Source organism: Callithrix jacchus, chromosome X (genome assembly GCF_049354715.1).
Source record: "Callithrix jacchus isolate 240 chromosome X, calJac240_pri, whole genome shotgun sequence".
In the NCBI taxonomy this organism is placed as follows: domain Eukaryota; kingdom Metazoa; phylum Chordata; class Mammalia; order Primates; family Cebidae; genus Callithrix; species Callithrix jacchus.
The window spans coordinates 147,923,726-147,948,718 of record NC_133524.1 but is presented as its reverse complement, the minus strand read 5'-3'; the positions used below and the strand labels follow the sequence as shown (position 1 = coordinate 147,948,718).

General features: G+C 36.5%; 1 protein-coding gene across 3 annotated transcripts in view; it reads right to left on the bottom strand.

The window, feature by feature from the left end:
• Window positions 1-24,993, bottom strand: part of PASD1 (PAS domain containing repressor 1) — an 85,769-nt gene that overhangs the window by 25,687 nt on the left and 35,089 nt on the right. For all 3 annotated transcript variants that reach the window (XM_035288735.3, XM_035288736.3, XM_035288737.3), the window contains exons 4-9: window positions 18,311-18,400; window positions 12,468-12,567; window positions 11,917-12,027; window positions 10,152-10,282; window positions 7,490-7,572; window positions 182-269 (exon numbers count right to left, since the gene is read on the bottom strand). In XM_035288735.3, the coding sequence (XP_035144626.1) occupies window positions 182-269; window positions 7,490-7,572; window positions 10,152-10,282; window positions 11,917-12,027; window positions 12,468-12,567; window positions 18,311-18,400 (603 nt within the window). The remainder of the gene's footprint in view (window positions 1-181; window positions 270-7,489; window positions 7,573-10,151; window positions 10,283-11,916; window positions 12,028-12,467; window positions 12,568-18,310; window positions 18,401-24,993) is intronic.

Here is a 24,993-nt window from a genome sequence, read left to right as displayed (position 1 = left end):
CCATTCCATATGCGGAAGTTACTGGCTCCTAATAAGAAATGTCTGCAAGATGGGAACTGTGAAACACTGCTCAGGTGTCACATCCTTATGACATACTTCTTGGCAACACATATTGACTAAATAATCAACATCACATGGATAAAGGGCCAAGATTTTAGTCTATGGCCCTCAATGTACATACATCTAAGGTAGCAGCAGCAGCAGCAGCAGCAGCAGGTTCAGCACAAACAACTTCCATGCTAGTATGTCCTCCTTCATCTTGAGATCCACTATAAATAGGTAAAAAGAGAGATGGTAAGCATATCTCACTTGCCATTTAAATCAAAATTTTCTATCATACAATAAAAAGGTTCAAATAAAAACTTTATTTTATTTTCCCTATTACAGAACATTATCAATCTTTGAGGCATCATTTTTCCCACAAAGTTGTTCTTCACATCTACAAAAAAAAAATCATCTGGACCCTCATTAGAATGAAGTTTGCTGCAGGTCTCAATGCCTCTTTTTTTTTTTTTTTTTTTTTTTTGCATTTTAGGTTTTGGTGTACATGTGAAGAACATGCAAGATTGTTGCATAGGTACACACATGGCAGTGTGATGTGCTGCCTTCCTCCCCATCACTTACATCTGGCATTTCTCCCCATGCTATCTCTCCCCAACTCCCTACCCCCCGCTGTCCCTCCCCTATTTCCCCCCTACAATGCCTCTTTTTAAAAGTGGGGAGCAAAGCAAGATTTTTTTAAAAGCCAAGGTGTGTGAGTGACTATTCTTTCTCAATTTTTAAACCAACTGCAATTACCAAAAAATGCCTTTAGGCCCAATTTAATTTTGTTTTCTGTAATTACAGAAACTCTCAATTCTCGGGGTTCATTAACAATTCATTTCTATCAAAATTAGAATTTCGATGCCCAAGGTGAGATGCAGCTTCATGGCACACTAGAGTCTAAATACTAGCTTACTTTTCACCAATTAAGTATGGGAGGAAGAAATATGAATGAATGATGATCTTATTTTTAATATTGACAATAGTGTTTCAAGCCTTAAAAATTTCATAGCTGAGATCGTTATTGAAATGTATTTTTTTCACAAGTTTTTCTTTTGAAAAACCCCTATTACTCCACAAAATGAGAAATTAAAGTCTGATAATAAATATTATAAAAATGAACAAGACCTCAGAGCAGCAAGACAGTAGCAAATGATATCTATGAAACTTTCCAAGAATATTCAGAAGACACACAATTAAGAGAAAAACTGGGTTATTCCACATGGTTTCAAAAAGTGAATTCTGATCCAATGGAGAGAAATTTTTCTATTCTATATTTCACAGGACCCAGACAAAATCAATTTATTCACAAAATTTATATCAAACAGTAAAATATTAAGAGCTTGAAAAAATTCATTTTGGATATCTGAAATGTGTAATATTTAGGAAGTATTGATTTACACAGCATAAAACACCTAGTTAATGAGTTAACTCAGTCATTTGTGTGTATAATTGGACTCTAAAATATTAAATATGGAATGTTTAAAATATATAAAATATATATAAATTAAATATATGTTAAATATTTAATTAAATATTTTATATTGTTACTATCAATGAATAATTTAATTAAAAATTAAATATAAAATATATAAAATGTTTCTTACTGATTTGATTTTCAGTGTCATGAAACAAACAAGTGGAGTCACTTGTAAATTTGCCCACATACTATTTTAAAATAAAATTCCTATATTATTATATATTTTTAAAATAATTTTTCAATCTCTGATTAAATTTATAAGCCAATTTAGTCTAATAGAATGTTTTCTCACATTATAAATGCTGGTACCTCTTCAGGGCTGTTCTTGGAGTTCTGTTATTTCTTTATATTATCTGCCTTGCAGACCATATCGTACCCCTTGGCTTCAACTACAGGTGACTCCCACAGCTCTACCTCATGACCTCTTTCCAAGCTGTAGACACACATATCCAACTGCCTTCAGCACATGCATGTGGATATCTAACCTCAATTCAACATGGTGTAGACTCCTGTTCCCCCTCCAGTGTCTCCTACCTGGTGAATAGTGCCACCCTCCACCTAGTCACTCAAGACTGAAATCTGCAAGTCATCTTAGATTATTTCCTCTTTCTCAACTCTCTTCTGCCTTATGCGAGTGTTTCTTACTACTTTCTGTCTACCTTGTCTACCTAGTGAATTTCTTCAAGGCAATGAACATGCTTTAAACTTCTTGTACCCCAGGCACTTCACACAATGCAGAACAATTACTATGGGCTTAATGGATATTTTCTAAATAAAGGAAAAAACAAATAAAACTTAGCAGTCAATTCAATCAAAATGTTTTCATATCTTTCATCCCAAGTCTGCTTGGATTGACAACATTATTTTAATGGACAAGTTGGGACTTCTATCTGTTCCTTAAAAGCAGTCTAATACCTTTGTTTTGGCTTCTAAATACTGAGTAACTTTATAGCTGACATAAACAACATGTGAATGTATTGCTTGCTACATTGTCCAATATGGCAGTCACCAGCCACATGTTGCTAAATTCAAATTTAAGTTAATTTAAATTAAATGCAATTTAAAATTTAGTTTTTCAGTCACAGTGAACACATTTCAAGTGCTCTCTGGCTAGTGGCTACTGTGTTGGATGAAGCAGATTATAGACCACAGCAATCATCACAGAAAGTTCTACTGGACAGTGCTGTATTAAAAGATGCAGTAAGTTTTACTGGACAAAACCCTGACTTTGATAATAATACATTGTGAAGCAAATATGTTTTCAAGTCCACCGACTTAAATATCAATAATATAAATAAAGGTATTTTCCAAATTCTTCAGTGAATGTATATTTCATGCCTCTCCATACGTCAATATAAATGGCAAATAATTGAGGTAGAATATAAAAGTCACAGGCACTTAGGGAGGCCATGCTGGGAGGATCACAGGATCACTAAGCCCAGGAGTTTGAGACCAGCCAGGACAACACAGTGAGATCCCATCTCTACAAAAAATAAAAATGAGTCAGGTGTGTTCGTGCATGCCAGTGGTCGCAGCTATTCAGGAGGCTGAAGTGAACTGGGAGGATTGCTTGAGCCAGGGAGGTCAAGGCTGCAGTGAGTTGTGATCATGCTATCATGCCAATGCACTCCCTCCAGCCTAGACGACAGAGCAAGACTTGTCTAAAAAACAAACAAAACTCACAATTTAAAGAAAACCCATTAGGGAATATTTCATCTCTAACTAGTTTGTTCATATAAATAATGAATTTAGGCTCAGGATATGGGATATAACATGTAACAGAGGGGTTACAGCCATATCCACTGCTGGCCTTTGGTTAGGAACAGATACAAGCACAACTTTCTTTTTCCAAAAGATTTAAAATGAAGAAAGAGAAGAAACATGAAGGGCTCAATTTAAGACTAACGTTTTAAGATTTTACATAATGAGACAGTGGTACTTTTCTTTGTAGAATTAGGTGTTCTTTTCTTGTAACTACAACTGGCAAATATTCTTTGATCTTCCTCCTCCTTTTTGAAAATTAAGTGATACAATTTGGAAAAACTCACTAATTAGGACCATTGTACATCTTTGCAAAATTTTCCCCACACCTTTGTAAAAGGTGTGTCTTCACTGAAAGAGGAATTAGGCAGGAACATTCTTTTTGGTGGAGCTGCTGACAGATGGAGTCTCCTCAGGGACCAATTCCAGTCCTGTAGCAGAGTTTCTAAGGACTTTGCAAGCACAGGTAAGAGCTACTGGAACCTGGGAAATACTTGCCATTTGATTTTCCAGTGTTCTCTACTTTACGCTTGGGTGAAAAAGTGCCATCTTTGTAAAAAGTATTAGGGCCAACTAATTGGTATAGTCTCCTCCCTCTAAGTCTAAGGTGAAATTAAAACGAACATGTTTTCTCTTTGTAACATCCCTGGTCATGTACTTCCCAAAGACGCCTTGAGTTTTCTCCCTTGAATCATGTACTGGCCACAGCTCCTGAAACTGGTGTCCTCACGGAATGGAGCCCAGGGTAATTTAAGTCCTAAATACAGCTCTACTGCCTAACCAGCTGTGTGAGTTTGGGCGAATTATACATCCTCTGCGAGTGTACTTTGTCACCTGTACAATGAGTCTAAAATCTACCTCGTAGATATGTAGAAAATAACTAAATTAATAAACATAAAATAACATCATGAAGTATAAAGTACAAAATGCACTGTGTTAAAAGATGATGCTATGATAGGAATTCGGGCCTTACCACTACATACAACTGGGAACATCCAAAGAGTAATTTAGTTGCTTACTTCTAACTCTAGCAGTAGCAAGACAGCAGAGGGCTACTCAGTATTCACTACTTTGCTTGCCCCTCACTGACTCATAAATCCCTTACTTCTTTCTACCTTCAATGGTCCAGGAAAGCAAGCTTTTCTACTCCAATATACCTGTAGCCTCAGTAAAAAAAAAAATATCCCTGCTATTCAGTCCTTCTCCTGGAATGAAATATTTTTAAGCCTCAAATGTTAAACATGCACAAACAGGACATTCTATGTGGAAATACACCCTTTATTATAAACACTTCAAATTCCCATCTTTGTGTTTCCTTCATAAGCATAGACAAAACTTTCAAGCCTCTTAGCAAGATGCTTCCTAATCTTAAAATAATGGAATTACCAAGATAAGGAAAACATTTTGGAGCTGTAGGTCCCTATGACCTAATGACTGGTTTTCTAACCATCTCCCAGGGGGTAAAATGGGACCCAGACTATTAGTAACTAAAAATTACAACCCTGATATGATGCGATCTCTTCTTTTTAATTTAAAATATCATGGGGACAAGGGACAAATCTATGAAAAAAATCAAACAATAGGGTACTGGTTTGCACTGCTTTCTAACAATACTGCACAATGTTTGAGAGATCTCATGGCCTGGAATGTATTACTAATTTGATTAGATCAAATAATCAATCAGTTAATAAGCAGATGTCACTTCTGTCTACTTATTATCAGGCTCTGTACTGGACAGGGATGAGGGTGACAGGTCCTGCCTTACAGAGCTCAGGTTAGTGGGTCAGCCAGGTCCACCAACAATCTATCACGTGAGAGCTGAAGAGATTGGGGCCAGAGTAGTGACCATGGAGTTGGAGGAGGGAGCGATATGAGAGGGACGAGTAGTCTGGAGTTAATCAGATTCTTCTTCATTAAATGCATCCGCTTTTTTCCTTAAGTGTCACTCTTCTACCTTACTTCCTACATGATAAAAAATCCATTGTCTACTTTTGAACTTTAGGGGAAAGAGTGTACATTCACCTACATTTGAGTCTTAATTTCTTACAATATTAGAAAAGATATAATTTTAAGCCTTCAGAAAACACTTTTATATATGTTATGAAGATCATGGCGTAGATGTGGTAGCTGGCTCCTTGCTGCATCGCAATATTTTTCATCCAATTCAACTCTACCTTTAAATAAAAATACAGGTATCTTTGTTCTCTGAACTCTCACTATCTGAATATTTGCTATGCTGATATGCTAATTTTTAAACAAAATTCATTACCCAAACCTGCTAAATAAATCTGTTTTAGGGCACATGCAAGAATATGTTTAAGTCATGCATGCCTAGACAAGAGCATGCCAGTGTGCTGTTACTGTGTCTCAGTCATTCTCCTTACGGCATAGTGTCTCGAGTTCATGTTGTTTAAACATGTTGTCTTGCAGCTATCTTACTCTCCAAATTTCTTCTAAGAAAGTAGAGAAACTAATAAAGGAAATGGGCAGGACTAACAGACCTATTGAAGTCCATGTACTACAAGAAAAGCAGGGAGCGATGAAGCACATTCAGAGGGTTGACCGGCTAGAAGTCTTAAGCTTGGTCATGCATGTGCTCCCCACTCCTAGAAACCAAAAATAAAATACTGAAGATTCATAAAAAAATTAGATTCCACAAAAGAAGCATGCTAGTACAAACAAATGTGATTATGGCATGAGCAGACATGTCACGTTGTCATATTCAACACACACTTATTAACACAAATGCAGCTCTATGTTAGCAAGTTTTTAATCATGCGAAAAGGATGCAAATAGCTAGCCACCATGAGTTCTGTTTCTCATCCCATTGTTCTGTGTGTGGCACCAGACAATGGTTGACAGCCAATCACCTCTGTACTCTTCTGATGGGAAGGGAAGATTCTCCCTGCCTTCTCCTAAATCCAGATGAGCCTCAGATGTTTCCTGTTTAACTCATTCCTTCACCAACTCTGGCTTCCTTACCTCCTCCTGCTCCCAAATAATAACAGTGACCTCAGCTTCCAGCTCACTTTTCTCACCACCAAAACTCATACAAGCGTGCCTTTGATCCCAAGAAACCTCTTGCAAAGTTCCCTTGTTTTCTTATTTTATTTTACTAAGTATTACTGACCTACAGTGCACACCTTTAATATATTTAACACCAGACAATAGTGTATTGTATTGTGGCTTACTTCATACAAATGTACGTACCAATGAGTTTATCAAATGGTGAATAACTATATACTATTATAAATAATTTACATTTTACAGAAATCCTTTGTGGGCTGTTAAATAAGTTTATAAAGGGGTTTTAGTGGTATTTGGCAAATTAATCAGCATTTTCCTGATGGTTAAGAATATATTTTTACTTTTCTCACACAAAATAGTGGAATATTGGCTTCTATTCTCTGAAAATGTGTCAGCAAACAAATTTTACAGAACATACTAGATTCACAAAAGAGGGATGCCTATATAATTAGTAGTTACCACAATGCATACTTGCTCTTCTACCATTTAAAAGTGTCTAAACATTACCTTTATTTTCAAGAAAAAATAATAAACAAGTATATTAAGATGCATTACCTTAATTTGAAAGTCATTACATGTCTGAGTCAGATAAGTTTTCTGTATTTGTTGCTTTAATGCTTTTTTAAAAAAAAAGCCAATCATCTGTATCTATATTATGTTGGAAAAACATGTGAATTATATTAGCTGAGAAAGGAAGTTCAGACTAGTAGACTGCCATTCTGGTTTCACCTATTTATGTATTTATTAAGAGACAGGGTCTCACTCTATTGCCCAGGCTTGAGTGCAGTGGCATGATCGTTGCTCATTATAGACTTGATCTCCCGGGCTCAAGTGATCCTCCCACATCAGTCTCCCAAGTAGCTAGGACGACAGGCACATGCCACCATGCTTGGCTATTTTTTAAAAATTATTATTATTATTATTTTGTAGAAACGGGTCTCACTATGTTGCTGAAGCTGGTCTCAAACTCCTGGGCTCAAGGGTTCCTCCTGCCTCAGCCTCCCAAAGTTCTGGGACTACAGGCATGAGCCACCATCGCTGGCCCATTTGTTTCTTTTTTCTTTTTATTTTCATTTTGATGGGAAAAAAGTATCTGTAGGTATCATTTCTCTTGTTTTAGTTTCATTTAGTAAAATTGTATTCTAGATTTTAGCTACCTGTATCAACACTACTGCTCACCTGAGATCTTTCACAAAAGATTCCTCATCTGATTCTTGCGTAAGTATAAATTTGTCAGTGACTTTGCTTCGAGTGTAAAGTCTCTGCAGAAAAATTCAAATATTTAGATACTTAACATACGTATTAGTAAAAATGCATAGCATATATTAATTTTGGAGGCATGCTCATGTCCAATATTACAAATAATCTGCATGTCAATGTGAGAAATGCACTGGAGTTTTACAGATTTGAAAACTGATAATTATGGAGGTAAAAAAATTGACCCAAGAAATACAGCTAGTAGATCCAGAAGCAGAATTTCAAAGTTTGAACTGTAATTCATCACTGTTCTACTGTACTACACAGTCACACTATGAAAAAAATCTTCCTTCCAAAGCCCTCTGTTCACACAAGATTTTTTCTCCAAAGTGTCCACTAATATGCAACAAACATCCTATCAACCTAGAGATAAACTGGACTAGATCACAAATAGAGTTCCTTGTGCTGTAAGGGTAACCAGGGTATTGGACCAAATCAGATATTTTCTCTTTCTCAGACAAGGAGGTAGGTATTGGGGATGACTTCCAAAATGGGATGTCTGTATTCTCATGGCAGACATGACAGTCAAATCCAAGAGGGCTACAAGGAAGGAAAAATGAATGAGGCAATCCAATTAGACAACTTCTCTCAACTGTCTTTCTTCTACACTGCTTTTCTTACCATCTTAAATTTGAAGAAATTATGATATGAATTGCTCTAAAATTGAATGTAAAGGCGCCCTCCATAGTTTCTAAAATGTGATCTGGAGAGCCCACATTTTAAACCAGAGATGAAAAGTAAAGCAAGTAGGTTGCCTTCTCTGGATAACTGGCAGCAATAATGACAGTAATAACAGTGATCATGACAACTGTAATAGCTCACATTTATACTGAGTGCTCACCATATATGAGAAACCATCTTATTTATTCCTTACAGCCCTAATAGGAGGTACTATGGGTGCCGTTTATAGAAAAAGAAACTGAGGCTAAAGGATGTGACTTGGCCAAGGTTTTATGTTGTAATGTTAACACAATATTAACATGGCCCAAACAGTGCTCTTGATTTTAACCTCCCACACTGCCTGATCCACATTGTCCCAATCTTGTTCAAATCTGTTAATGCCACCTCCATTTGCTGAGTTCCACAAGCCAAAAAGCTAAGAGTCCTCCATGAGATGTTTCTCTCCCTTCTACCAGACACTTCTAACTCATCAGCAAGGGCTTTGTCTCCATAATATACCCCAAATCAGCATACTTTTATCTACATTACTACAATCATAGTCCAAGCCCCTATCATCTTTCACTCAGGTCCTCTTCCTTCCACCATTCTTGTTTCTCTATACTCCATTTCCCACCAAGTATTCAGCCTGACCTTTAAAAAAGAAAATCAGGTCTGGGCATGGTAGCTCACCCCTGTAATCCACTTTGGGAGGCTGAGGTGGGTGGATCACGAGGTCAGGAGTTCAAGACCAGCCTGGCCAACATGGTGAAATCTCGTCTCTACTAAAAATACAAAAATTAGCTGCATGCGGTAGTGGGTGCCTATAATCCCAGCTACTGGGGAGGCTGAGGCGGAAGAATCACTTTAACCCAGGAGGCAGAGGCAAGATCATGCCACTGCACTCTAGTCTGGGCAACAGAGCAAGACTCCGTCTCAAAAGAAAAATAAGAGAAGAAAATCAGATCATGTCACCTTCCTGCTTTCCAACGCACTTGGAATAAAACCCAAACTGATTATCATGGATCTCAAAGTTCTACATCATATGTCCCCTGTCTACCTCTTGGAGCTTATTTTCTGCTGCTCCTTCCCTCTTTCCCCTTATTCTGCTCACATAACTTACTTTGTTCCTGGGAACTCTCTAAGCCAGTTACTACCTCAGGTCTTTTACAAATGTTGAACCCTCTATCTGTGTTATCTCCTTTCTTAGCATCCCAAGGGGTCTCCACTCAAAAGACAAATTATCCGAAAAAGACCTTTCCTGACCACTCTCTCTGAACTCCCCACCACTACCAGTCACTAGCACACTATTCTGTCATCCTCCATGGCACTTTCCAATATTACTTAGCTATTGCCTATTTCCCCTAATATCTCCCTGGCACCTAGCACAGTACCTGGAACACAGTAGGTGCTTACTAAATATGTTACTGAATGGATAAATTACTGGAAGCTAAATCTATCAGATGAATTCCAAAGTGAATTCTTTTTAGAGCTAGAATTTGTGAATGCCATGTTACAGAACACAAAGTGAGCAAAAGCCTTTACAATCAGCTACCCAATGGGGCTGTGGTGGAGCTACCTCAAAACTCACCTGGCATCAGAAGCCTTCCTTTATCTACCTGCCAAAATGCTCATTTCTCTTAATGTGTCCCAGTCCCCAGCACCTACATTTTATAATATTTTGTATTATATCAAGAATCCTTGTAAATGATTGTGTATCTCGTTCAACTGTGTCTAAATTTTCACTGAGATGTTCACCTTCTGAAACATAGGCACTGATTTTCCTTATTAACATATCCTAGCACGACCCTCTGCACACAGAGTAATTTAGCAAGGTTGTCCAGTTGCTGAGAGGTGAAAAGAGAAATGACCCTTCAAAGAAAGCCCCCATTGCCACAATGGGAAAGCACAAACACAGTGTACTCACCTTCAGGAGCTGAGTCCTGAGAACACAAACAATTCCCATAAGATAAAACTGATCCTCCCAAGTAATATGTTTAGCAGACAAGGCAGCATAGCGGCGGCTGGAACAGAAACTACTAAAGAACACAGCAGACTCTAAGGAAGATAGACACACATGTGACAACAGAAAGGTGGGTCAGTTAAGAAGACAAACACCTGCCACGTCCATGTACTGTTTGCTAACCCATTGACTATTTTCAGGATTCTGAGGCATGGGATTTTTCCTGTCTTCTTTCCTTTTCAGCCATCCTCCCCACCTAAACATAAAGAAGTCATTACTGAAAATCAAATGTTGAGACTTCAGGTTAGTTTTCAGTCTTTTGTTATTACCCTGTGAATGGACATTTTAGTCTCCAAAAGAAATGTGGCTCCTCTCTTTTATATAGATCACATGGGTAGAAAGAGAGAGAGAGCGGCCGGGCGCAGTAGCTGACGCCTATAATCCCAGCACTTTGGGAGGCCAAGGCAGGTGGATCACGAGGTCAAGAGATCGAGACCATCCTGGTCAACAAGGTGAAACCCCATCTCTACTAAAAATACAAAAATTAGCTGGGCATGGTGGTGCATGCCTGTAGTCCCAGCTACTCGGGAGGCTGAGGCAGGAGAATTGCTTGAACCCAGGAGGCGGAGGTTACGGTGAGCCGAGATCGTGCCATTGCACTCCAGTCTGGGTAACAACAGCGAAACTCCGTCCCAAAAAAAGAAAAAGAGAGAGAGAGAGAAAGAGGGAGAGTATGTGTAATCTTGCATATATAGTCAAGTAAGATTTTTTTCAAAAGGTGTGACCATTGATTTCCAAGAATCGTGACAAATGTATCAGCCAGCTTTTGCATGACTTAACTTATTTATTCATTTTTCACATCTTCACCAATATTTGGTATTATTCACACTTCTAATTTTTCCCATTCTGATGGGTGTAGAGTGCTAATGTCACTGGTTTTTAAATGTTTCGTTCTTGGCTTATTAGTGAGTTTGAGTATCTTTTCATATATTTGTTAGCTATTTGGGTTATTTACCTCTGATTCAAGTCCCGGATGTTTTAATGGCTCCAAACCAGTTAATGTTACCTAATTTATGTTAATTTCTCAGCTTGCAGGTTCTGAAACCTCAAAATTTATAAAATGGACCCTATGTCCACACACAACAAAAATTTTGGTTTTTGTTTCCTGCAAATGGCACATTTTAGTCCATTCAAATTCCCAGAGAGATGATAAACCTACTTATTATTCCTCTAGGCCAATGACCAGAACTTTATTGAACTTTATTGATCTCTAGGTTTTATATACTGGTGCTTGACTGGGTGTTAGAATTCCAGACCCCAGCCAATGGAGCCTATGCATGACTTAAAATCCACCGAGGCCATCACAAAATCAGCTTCTTCTTACCATTTTTATACTGCTTTGAACTTTGCTTTCTGGTACAGATAGAGTCCTCTTTATTTTCAGCTTGGATATGCATTAAATGTCTTTTGTCATATTTTTACAATCATTTCTTTGTTTTATAAAAAGAAAGAGCCATCCTTAACTCAGTGTATCATGATTTGGTATGATCCCCACCTTGTATATTTCACTGTTAACTTTGTAAAGTATAATTCATGTGAGTAGTCAGAAACTGTGGTCATAGGGATATCAGACAGTTTGCAACTGCCAAGCAGAAGAGCATTTATGTTAGTAATGAGGGGCTACATAACTCATGAATGTCATATAGATAATATAAACAGAATTGCTTACCATTACAAATATGTTTTACATTCAAAATGAATTTCACATATTCATAAGCAGGACCATCACCATGTTCAACATTTCCTCTTTTTAAATGACAGCAAAATTCAATATGTGTTTCTATTAAAAAGAGAACAAATACAAAACAAGTCTACATTTGTACTTTACCATATTCTACTGGATTATTTCATATGACCAATGTCTTACTTGGATTAAATTTTACAAAAATATTATTTTCTTTCCACAAACATTAGCACTTACATAGCTATCTATGTTGTATCAGTAGAGTAGGGCACTAGCTAGAACACTATACACAACGGTCCATTCTTTACATAGCACTAATGCAATTGTACAAATGCTATAATAATCAGGGTCCATGGTGAAGAATAAGATTTAATGGAGGAGATATTTTTTTAAACTAGAAATATAGATTGTAATATTATATAAAAGTAATTAATATATGATATATGCTCTAATAACTTTTAAAAAATTAACCCATTGAGTGATTGTTACTTGTCCCTTAAAACCTAAGAATTTATTACTTTTAAAAATATACATACCTGAATTGAACAAAGGAAACTTGAGAATAATCTTTTCTGAGACTTTATTTTTCTCTGCATCAGGCAGAAGGCTTAATAATTTTTTGTCCACAGTCGCAGACTGGAGGGAGAGGAGAGGAGGAGGTGAAGGGGAAAAGGAGGGAAAAAGGAGAGAGTCGAGTTTTTTATCTGTGTTAATACTGTTCAGTTCCTCTATCTCCTTACCTCCAGTAAGCTTATGCTCTGCCCTACCTCAGCCATCTACAGTTATACCTGTTGTACCTTTAAAAAATACAATTCACATTATCCTACTTTATGACACCACCTCCTACCTTTTCAGTGCGCTCATACAAATACACCTCTCCAATAATTATTCCATCCAATGAGACCTCTAGTCCATTCCTATCACATTTTTACTGTGCACAATCTTCATCAAATCGTGACATCTTTCCCTATAAAGCTTGGATTCCATGGTCGTAATCATTCCTATGTGTTCTTTCCCTCTACCATATTTGCCTGGGAAAATGTTGACTCTGGTTGCTTCCAACCTTTCATTTACCCTACACCTTCACCCAAGCAATTGCATGTAGATGAAGAAAAACCCACAACCAAGCAGTATATTATCTGAAATACATTTTCAACTCTGCCCCAAAATCATGTATTTAGACAATTTGCTCCCCTACTCTTTTTCCTCCTTCAAACCTTGAATCCCCAGCCTTCTTTCATTTTCTGCTGACCTCATTTCTTATTTCAGTAAAAAAAAATGGGCAATGTCAACATCTGACACCAAATCTACCAACCTATTTATTCTTGTGCCTACAGACATGCTTTTCCTCCTTTTCCAATGAATAAGCTCCTAACTAAATTTAAGTCCTTCACCTGTGCACTGCATCCCATTTTCTGTAGACTATCCAAAGACATTGGTCTAGAAATTCTCACCCTACTCCACACATCAAGTTTTCTTTACCTTTCTACTGGGTATTCCCATAAGCATACAAAATGCTGTATTATATTTGCTGTAATATCTGTCTATCTATCTGGTAATTATACATTCTTTGCAACTATCAAAGTATCACATGCATGCCATAAATATGTACAAATATTATGTATCAACAAGAAATTTTTAAAATAATCAGGAAAACAAAACCAACAACACAAAATCCTAAAAACGCACAACCTTCCTTTACATTACCACCTCTCCCTTCAATTATAACTCTACTTTTCTGGTCCACTTTGGAACAAAATTTCCTGAAACAAACTAAACTTGTCCCCTCCCATTTCTTCACTTCTCACTCTTTCTTGGAACCACACTAATGAAGTTTATATCTAACCACTCCACTGAAACTGCTTTTGTCAAGGTCACTAATGACCTCCATATGGCCAAATCAAATCATCACTGTTCAGCCCTCATCTTACCAAGCATGTCAGCATTTGAGGCAGTTGATCCTTCCTCTTCTCTTGAAGCATTTACTTGACTTCCAGGACACCACACACATAAGGATATGCTTCCACTTCAAAGGCTACTCCTTCACAATTTGCTAGACCTCACTCTTTCTTCCTGAATACTAGACATCAGAGTGCTAGGGCTTAGTCATTAGGCCTGTTTCCCTACATGGTCTCTTCCAGTTCCATCTCATTAAATACAACCTATCTGTTAGTGATTCTCAGATACTCGTCTCTTGCCCACATGATAACTCAACTTGGATGTCTAATAGGATTTCAATTTTAAGATATCCAAAAGAACTCCTGATCTTTTCTTTGACAAAATATGTTCTTCTCTCAGTTTTCAGTAATGGCAACCACCATTTACCCATTTACTTGTCCTTGACTTACCTTTTATCTCTCAAATTCAACATCCAATCCATCAGCAATCTCTAATGGATCAATTTTCAAAACACATACAGACTCAGTCCACTTTTCACCACCTGGTTCAAGTTGCATTTCCAGTTTGGATTACTGCAGTAGTTGTAACTGATCTCCCTGCATCTATTCTTGCCATGCCCCTGCCACCACTCCATTCTCTATAGAACACCCAGTGTGATCCTTTCAAAACATAAGTCACATTATGCTATTCCTCTGCTTACTCAAAAATTTCCACTGGTTATCCAAGTCATTCTGAATAAAAGCCAAAGTCTTTATAAGGGCTTTCACCATTCTATGTTCTGATTCCTTGCTGCTATTGACCTTATCTGCTCTTACTCTCTCTCTCTGTTGCTCACTGCACTCCAGGTACACCTAACTCCTAATTCACATACAAACACAATGAAAGCAAATACTCATCTCATAGCCCTTAAACTAACTCCTCATTCAATGTGAAGCACTCGTTCCCAAATATTTGCAATGGCTTTCTCCCTCACTTACTGCAGGTCTTTACTCAAAAGTATTTTAAATAGCACCAATTCCTTGATATTCTCTTATTACCTTTTTTGTTATGTTTATTATCTGCCTTCCCCATTAAAATGTCAATTACATTATAACAGAGACCTTGTCTGACTTTCTTGCTGCTACATCCTCAACACCTAGAACAGAGCTTGGCACTAGTAAGCACTCAGTAAGTATTGGTTGAATGAGTGAATAATACTGTATCATGTAGTTGAAATATGGTGAGGTGTGGATAGATTGAATATCAGATACAGAAGTAATGAGCTTTTAATGTGATAGCAACAAAGTAATAAAGCATTCTTTGTAGCTGAATAATGGCTTTGTGTGATGAATCACAAATTGCAATGATTTTTTAACTGATTAGTATTCATAATCTACAATAAATATTTTGAAATATATCTTCATGGCCTATTTGTAGAAGCCAGCCTATGAACTGTTCAGTGCTCAAATTAGCAGATGGATGCTGTCTCAATCAAGCTTGGCGTGATTAAGGATGGATATGTTACCTTAATCTGGCAAACAAAACATTATGAAATTAACAGGTAATATATGTTGACAGTGAAAGTCACACAGTAAAATACTGACTTCCCAAAATAAATGTAGATTTTTTTTTTTACTAAATTTAACTTTCTCAATAAAAATGCTTTCATTGGTTTAGTTATAAAATAGACTCTAGATGCCAAACTAGGTTATCCCTGTGGAGACCACTCATTCATTCACTCATCTAACACATGATAAAATGTTGCTCCATGCCAGTCACTGTTCTAGGTATGTTCACATATACAAGCTCACTTAATCCCCTGGAAAAGGAAGAACTACCCTTTGTCTTATTTATCAAGAAATTAAGGCTCGTCCAATTGTTGAGAGTTCAGAAATGCAGAAATGAAATTAACATGAAAGCTCCATCCAATTCCATGCCTATGTCCTTTCCACTACACCATAGCTGCCACAAGTCCAATTTGCATCAGGAACAGAAAATTTGCTACTAGACCAGTTCCTATATTTTGGACATTCTACATGAAGTTATTCATTGAATAAGATTTTATACTTAGTTTTTATAAGGGTTACATAAGTTGAAACTGACAACAAATTCCAATGAGCACATAGTCTAGTAGGGCAGATTAAATATGCACAATCAATTATGATGCAAAATATAAAGTAATACCATAACAAGATACAAAGTGCTATGTCTCATAAGTTTTTTCACTAGTTTTAAAATGTAGATAGGATTGTCCCTTAAAAGACTTCAAAGTGAGCTATCTTTTGATAGTTCACATTCTCTTGGATGTGACTAGTGGTAATGAGTTTCTTATTGGTTGTCTAGAGATAGGAATAATGACAATAAGCCTTATAATTAACCACCAATTGAAACAGTGGACCTGTTCCAGTGACTCTGTTCCTTAGTTACAAAAAGGCCAAAGACCTGAAAGCATGATCAACCTCATGTTACTTTTCTAAGTTTTTAGCATTTGCTTTTCTTATTATACAAGGCAGAGAGATCAAGGTACTTACAGCCTAATGAAGCAAGGATAAATACAATCAAAAAATTAAGGTGGTTTTTCAAAAGCAAAGTTTGTAAATACCTATTAGTTGTCACACAAATATTAGTACAGTGAGTAACTGCAAAAGAAAATAAATATATGTAAACCCCCAGATTTGATTTTATTTTGGGGGGGGAATGATGGAGTAGGGTGAGTAGGAGGGCAGGCTACTAAGAACAGAGCGCAGTGACTAGAACTTACTACTACAAATGACTGAGTTTTTCCAAAGGAAAAAAAACTGAATGAAATCAACAATTGGGAAAATATGGTGGCATGGATAAAAGTTTGATGATGGATAAAAGTTTAATACCATGATGGTGATGATAACAGTCACCACTTTATTCATTCAACTAACAGCATCACTATAAAAAAAATCCTTGCATAATAAGAAAAAGTCACCAGTCTCAGTCAATGACCAATTTGGTTTATGCAATATCTGATGCCACAAGAATTTGGGTAGTTTTCTGGTCTTCATTATAATAAAATTTAAGCTGTAATGGATCATAATCATACATTCATTCTTTTAATATAGATTTTCAAAGATTATTGCCTTTCTGTGATTTAAATAAACTAAAGTGCAATCCGATAAATATCTCTACCATTTGCATTTTACTCAGCTGTTTTCGTATCCTACAAATATAAGCTGAATTTGGAAATGTAAACTGTTTTTTTAAAGAATGAAAGAGAATTAGAAATAAAAGAGATTGATTCTAGCATCTGCAAGTTTTTTTAAAAGGGTATAAAGGCTGTGAGTTTCCAAAAAGGCTACAGAACATGCCAACTGGCCTGGCTAAACTAGTGAAATGTTTTTAATCCACTTCCAACCTAACTACAGGATAATCTAACCTAGCTTCTATTAATTTCCACATTCCAAACTTGAGTACTATAGATCTCTGGATCAGGGTTTGTCAAGTTCTTGAGACAACTCTGTCGAATAAGGAATATGTAAAACAACAACAGAGATATGATTGTTTTACACTACCACCAATAGTGCATAGGGTTTCAATTTCTTCATATCCTCTCCCAAAACCTTTTGTTAACACAACCATGCCAATGGCAGACAGTTTGTTTGGGAGGACTGTTGTTGGTAAATGTATTATAGGTAACCCCTGTTCAAACACATATATAAGTGGAATATGAAGGCCTTGCTACAGACTAAATGTTTATGTCCACCAAAACTTTATATATTGAAATAATCTGACTCTCAATGTGATGGTATTATATTAAGAGGTGGAGCTTTTGGAGATGATTAATGGGATTAGTGTCCTTATAAAAGAGACCTCTAGGCTGGGCATGGTAGCTCACGGCTGTAATCCCAGAACTTTGGGAGGCCAAGATGGGCAAATCACTTGAGGTCAGGAGTTTGAGATCAGCCTGATCAACATGGTGAAACTTCGTCTCTACTAAAAACATAAAAATTAGCCAGATGTGGTGGTGCGTGCCTGTAATCCCAGCTACTCGGGATGCTGAGGCAGGAGAATCACTTGAACCCGGGAGGCGGAGGTTGCAGTGAGCCAAGATCGCACCACTGCACTCCAGCCTGGGTGACAGAGCAAGACTCCATCTCGATAAATAAATAAATAAATAAATAAATAAATAAGACCCCAAAGAGCTCCCTTGCTTCTTCTACCATGTGAGGTTATAGTAAGAATAGAGATGTCTCTGAACCAGAGAGTAGGCCTTCACTAGACACCAAATCTGTTGGCACCTTGATCTTGGACTTCTCAGATTCTAAAACTGTAAAATATAAATTTGTGTTGTTTATAAAGACACTCAATCTATAGTATTCTGAAACCAATGGAAATGACAATAAAACAGGGGCACGTTTTGACAACGTTGAAAACATCTTCTGTGATGAGTTTTATGCTCCTGAAAATAAATAATAAACCCCTAAACAACAAACTAGAATGATCCACTTTCCCAAAAGTAGGAAGAACTTACTGGCATATGTCCAAGAAGAGGAGAGATGTTTTCATCCACATAAATGATCACTCCATCTGTGCTCAGTGTAATCATAAAGCCATCTAATGACTAATGATGGGAGAATAATAATGTAATTAAATAGTGGAACAATAATAAAATGATAGCTTTATTTCTAAATGCATAATAATCATAATAGCACACTGAAAATGTATTGCAGTCCTTAAATGTCAATAAAGTAGGCACAGACTTAATTAAAATTCCATTATTCTGCCTCCTACACAGAATCTACTTAACCTTAAGCATGAAATGTTTATCAAATGATGTGTCATTTGAACAAACAAATTTCAATATACACCCAATTAACATGAAATTCTCTAACACAAGCCAAGAATATCCATTTCTGTGTGTAGGTTGTTTTACTTTTAGAACACTTAATTTCAAAAATGTTAAAAATATTTTAAGGACACTTTTCTTTGTGGTTAGGTTAGTCATCTCCTTATGAATATGGATATGCCCATCACTTCCCTGCTATATAATGGATTCAATAGCCAGACAAATGTCTCCTGGTAGAGAATATATAAAATAATGAATACAACTTATTTTTCAAAACAGAACCAAGCTATTGGTAAAGTAAGGGAAATAATCTGGTATCAAAAATGGCTACATTGTGAGAATTATGACATCAGAGAATATCAGATCCTGTATTTGCCTTAAGACTAGCTTCCCAACACTAATGGCCTAAAGTTTAGGGGACAAAAGCAAAGCTGAGGCCTGTACAAGGTAGGAGGTGAAATCAAAGATTACAACATAAAGCCAGGTCTCCAAAAGGGTGACACCTTCAACAGGTGAAACAGAAAAATCTTATCCAATGAATGAAAGGAGACAGGGAATGTGCATGGCTGCCTCAGCTTCAGTCCTGGGAAGAGTAAGAAAAGAGAAAATAGCCAACTTTAAGAGGTGCTAAACAGCAGCCCACCCTCACACAAACTTGGAGGTAAAATTCATACACTACCTGTGTGGACCTCAACAATCAAAGTCTAATATTTAGTTTAATGTGGTAGTGACCCAATATGTCTAACAAAAGGAAATCAAAATCACATCTAGAAAATTATTTTAAAATGAGTGTTCAAAGAATTCCGGCAGATAAAGTTTCAAATAATATGAGCTTATAATAAAAAATAAAACACAAGAAGAGTTGAAACATTACAAACAAGAGGCAATAGACATAATAAAATCCAGACTCATATTTTAAAAATAACAGATATTGAAATTATCAGATACAGAATACAAAATAAGTATGCTTAATAGGCTTAAATAAATAACAAAGGACGCTACAAATATGAAGAAACAAGAGATCAAAACTGACTAATGAGATTTAAAACATAATCAAACAAAATATCTATAAATGATATTACCATCAAAATTAGATACTTAATGTATACATTAAATAGTATGTTAGAACACAGCCAGAAATAAAATTTTTGAACTGGGAAGAGCTGAAGAAATGGCTCAGAATGTAACACTAAAAGACATACAAATGGAAAATAAGATAATTTAATTTCACCGAGAAGAGAATGAGAAAGTCCACCATATGTTTGATCAGCGTTCCAGAAGGAAGTAATATATCAGATAAGAAGATACACTCAATGAGATATAGGTCGAAAATTATCCAGAAGTAATAAAATACACCAATCTTAATATTCAGGAAGCCCAAATAATTGCAAGCAGGATTCTACATTTGGATAATGTCATGAAATCCTCAAACCCATTAGGATGGGCTATGATTAAAACAAAACAGAAAGTTTTGGGATAGGATATGAAGAAATTGAAACCCCTATGCACTATTGGTCATAGTGTAAAATGGCAAAGCTGCTATAGAAAACTCTATAGCCGTCTCTCAAATAACTAAACACAGGACTATCATGTTAGTCAGCATTTCCACTTCTGGGTATATACCAAAAAAAAAAAATCCTGAAAGCAGGGGCTCAAACAGATATGTGTACACCTATGCTCTCAGAAGCATTATTCATAATGGCCAAAAGGTGTAAACAATCTAAATGTCCAACTGATGAATGGATAACCAAAATGTGTAACAAACAATGAAATATTGTTCAGTCTTAAAAGGAAAGAGAATTTTGCCACACTCTACGACATGGATGAAACATGAAGATATTACGCTAAGTGAAACACGTCACCAAAGGACATTACTGTATGATTCCATTTATATTAAGTTCCCAGGATAGCCAAATTGATTGATAGATGCAGGAAGTAGAATGGTGGCTACCAAGAACGTGGAGAAAATGAGAATGAGGAGTTACTGTTTGAGTACACAGTTTCAGTTATGCAAGCTTTAAAAGCTGGAAATGGATGGTGGTGATGGTTGCACAAAATGTGAATGTACTTAATGCCATTGAACTCCACATTTAAAAGTGATTAAAGTGATAAATTCATGTTATACAAATTTTACCACAATAAATAACAGGACAAATAATACGTTATTATGGAGATTAGAAAGTATTTATAATAAAATAGTTTTTAAACACTACTTATCAAGAACTGTGAAATGCAGCTAAAACAACACTTGGAAATGTTTGCTTAAATGTACATATTAGAAAAGAAAACTGGTGACAAATCAATGAATTAAATAATCTAAAATTGTTAGAGAACAAAAATATGAACCCAAAAAAGTAGAATAAGTAAATAATAAAACTAAAAGCAGAAATTAATAAAATAAAAAATTAAAGACACAATGGAGAGAATCAAGGAAGTTAAAAGTCAATTCTTTGAAAAGAACATTAAAATTGACAAATCTCTGGTAATATGAATCATTAGTAGTGAAAAGTGGATATCATTACAGAAGCTTTAGACATGAAGATCAAAAGAGAAAATTATGAACAACTTTATGGCAATAAATTTGAAAGCAATTCTTAGAAAAACATAAATTACAAAAAGTGACTTGGAAAAAAGTAGAAAATATGATCAATCACATCACCATTGAGGAACAGAATCATTAGTTTAAAATATTCTCTTATCTTTGTAATGTTTCTCTTTCATATGAACTCAAAGAGTATAAACACATTAAATATAATAGATAAAATGTTAAAGCTTTTAAAATAAAATATAAGGTAATATATTACCTTGTGGTAGGTAAGGATTTCTTAAACAAGAAAATAAACACCCTTTGACTGGTAAATTTGATTACTTTAAAATTAATAATTTCTGTTTGTTAAGTCATTTTAAATGGTGAAAGGATAAGCTACAAACTAGCACAAGAAATTTGCAACACATAACTAGCAAGTGATTTGTTTCCAGAATCTATTTTAAAAATCTCCAACATATGAATACTTAGAAAGAACAATACCATAAGAAACTGAGCAAAGGCTAGAAACAAGCATCTTACAGAAGAAGAAACACAAATGGCCTCAAAATTTGTGGAAACATGCTCATTGTCATTTGTAACGAAACAAGGCACCATTCCATTCCCACCTAATTGACAAAAATTTAAAAATTAGACAATAAATTATTAGCAATGATGTGGAGTAATAAGAACTTTCATCCATACTACTGGGAATAGAAATGAATAGTAAAACACACAGTGAAACACAGCCACTTGAAAAGCAATTTGCCACTTTCATGTAGAGGGAAGCCAGCCTATCACTCCACCCCACCCTCCAGCAATCTCACTCCTAGATAGACACCTAGAAACACTCTTGCTTATATGGAAGAGGATATATGAACAAAAATGTTCAAACCAGAACTGCTCACAGTAATAAAAACCTACAGCTATACCAAACCCAGTTCATGCGCCTCTTCAAGATTCATACCCCATCCCACCTTCAATCAAGCCAGGGATGTTAGCTCTGCTTTTGCAGCCCCAGTCTAGTCTCCTAACTGCACCAGCAGGAGGGGGCTTCAGTATCCATCCAAAGTGACCGGATTCATGAAAGCCGTAAACTTCATCCACCTCAGGGCATGGGATCTGGGTACCACAGTGGGTTTCCAGAAAAGCCAGATAACCCAAAGGGCAGAATGTAAACATCCATGTGACTTTTGACTAATGACAGGAGATAGAAAGGAAGTGGTAGACACAATATTTTCCCTTCTTCTCCTATACAGACTATTCCAAGGTTTGGTGCCTTTTATATAGTTTAAGAGTGACTGAACAACCCACTGTGTGTTCTTGTGAAGCTGTATCTAGTTTCGTAATAAACCACCCTGTATTTCAATTCCCTTCTTCTTTGCCTTACTTTTCCCCTCACCCTCACTATCCTGAGATTGCATATCCCACTAAAACCTTAGCATATCAGTTTTGCTTCATCCTCTACTTCCTAAGGAGCATGAGCTAAAACAGATTTCAGGGGCCTATCAACAGTAGAATGGGTAAGTAATTGTGTAGTTTGTTCTAACAAGAATACAGAAGTAAAAATGAATGCACTAGATTTACATGCACCATCATGGATGAATCGAAAAAGAAAGGTTGAGCAAAAATATCAAGTCAGAGAAGAATACATACAGTATAATTCCATTTATATAAAGGTGAACATAATGCAAAAGAAAACAACATATCACTTAGAGATGCATACACATGTCCTAAAAATACAAAGCAAAGCAAAGGAAGATCAACACAGAATTCAGGAAATGGTAGGAAAGAAGTGGGGTAGAAGAAGAAGATTATGGCAAAGGAGTTTCAAAGGATCTGATAATGCTCTATTTCTTAAGCTCAGTGTTACCTGTAGTTTGTTTTAAACTGTTCATATATGTTATATACATTTTTGTAAGATACAATTTTAAGCAAAAGCTTTTAAAATTGGGTGTTTGCTATTTCCTATTAGACATCAAAAGATGACATCCAAAACTGCCACATGCCTGAAGTGAACTTCCAAACACATAGGTTCAGAAAAGAGTCTGGGCAGATCTGGTAAAGCGCTCTGCTCCTCTACTCACTTTTTGTATATCTGCTTGCTTTTGGCATTTTGATTACCACATTCTCTACTGAGATGGTTTGCTCTGAGTTAGTCCAGACCCCTATGGGCTGGTGTGTGGGTGAGAAAACATGGTGTACTACTCAGCTGTGCTACTCAACAGTCTTGGATTTGGGCAAGGCACAAGTTCTCCCAGCTTTGGTCTCCTCTTTCCTACAGTAAGAGGGATTGACATCATTATTAAGTTAATCATAAGCTTCTTGTGAGGATGAAATTAGCTACTCTATATGAGATCACTGTGTAGGTTGTTAGGCAGATGTCAAGAGGCTGTTACATTTGACCAACAGTATGGCAAACAGGAAGGAAACATCCAAAGCTAAGTCATTGCTCTAAAATACAAGCCATAAGGAACAAAGCCACTTCACTCTCGTGCTCTCCAAACTCCACTGTCTTTCATGCTTCAAAAGAATGGCCACAGCTGTAATGAAACTGGAAAGTAAAGACAAAGAGCCTCTATTGTCTCTCTTTTCAGATTCCCTGACGTTTCCATCTCTCTGCTTAAAGTCAGCTCTGATTAGCCAGACTGAGATAGCTTATGAGAAAAGACTTCATGAATAAGGAACAGGCTTTTCCAGAGAAATTAGTAAAGCCTAATGGAGGCGAAAAAAGTGAAAAGGAGGGAATTACCCAAGATATTCTGATCCTTTCAGTTGAATGTCTTATATTCCGTAGTTGTGAACATAACTATCCCTGTATGGGATACTTATACTTTGTCTAGCTCCTAAAATATTTCAAATAAGCATCTGGTTTCATAAAATTAGTAACACGATTTCACATAACACATTTTAAGTCCTCTATTTAGCAAATATTTATGTATAAGATCCCTAAAACAAAACTTCTAATAAAATTGAGAGAGGGCCAGGTACAGTGGCTCATGCCTGTAATCCCAGTATTTTGGGAGGCCAAGATGGATTGCTTGAGCCCAGGAGCTCAGGAAACCAGCCTGAGTGACATAGTGACATCTTATCTCTATAAAGAATAATAAAAAAATAATTAGCTGAGCATGGCAGTGTGCACCTCTGGTCCCAGCTACTTCGGGGGCTGAGGTGGGAGGATCGCTTGGGGCCCGGAGTTTGAGGCTGCAGTGAGCCATGATCATACAACTGCACTCCAACCTGGATGACAGAGTGAGACCCTGTCTCAAAAAAAAAAAAAAGTGAGAGCCTGTTGCTTGAAAGGAAGAAAGATGAAGTAGAGTATTAAAATATGGCTCCACTCATTCAGTTAGTAGAATTTTGCCTCTAACATTGGGATAGGTTTGAAAAGATTCACTCACACAATGCCTTTCTCAAACCCCATTATGACCACTAATGGTCATAGTGCTGGGTGGTCAGCCAGTACCAAAGGGAAAAAGGGACTGGACTTATAATTTCTGGGCATCTAATGTGTATCAAACAGTGTACTATAAATTTTCATACATGTTTACTTTATTTTATTCTCACATAATCTCAGTGAGATAAAGATAAAATTTTTTACCCATTTTAGATAGAGAAAGAAATCAAGGCTCAGAGATGATAACTCAGTCAAGACACACAGCAAGTAAGTAATAAAAGCAAAATCTGTATCCTTATCTGTCCGCCTCAAAGGACTGTGGTCGTTCGGGGTGCTTGTGGCTCGTGAAACTAACTGGTTCTCTTGGAGATAGGAACTATAAACGCCTTACATTCTTGAGGGGGAGAAAACTACCTAAAGGCTAATTCATTAGAGTACAGCAGTCTA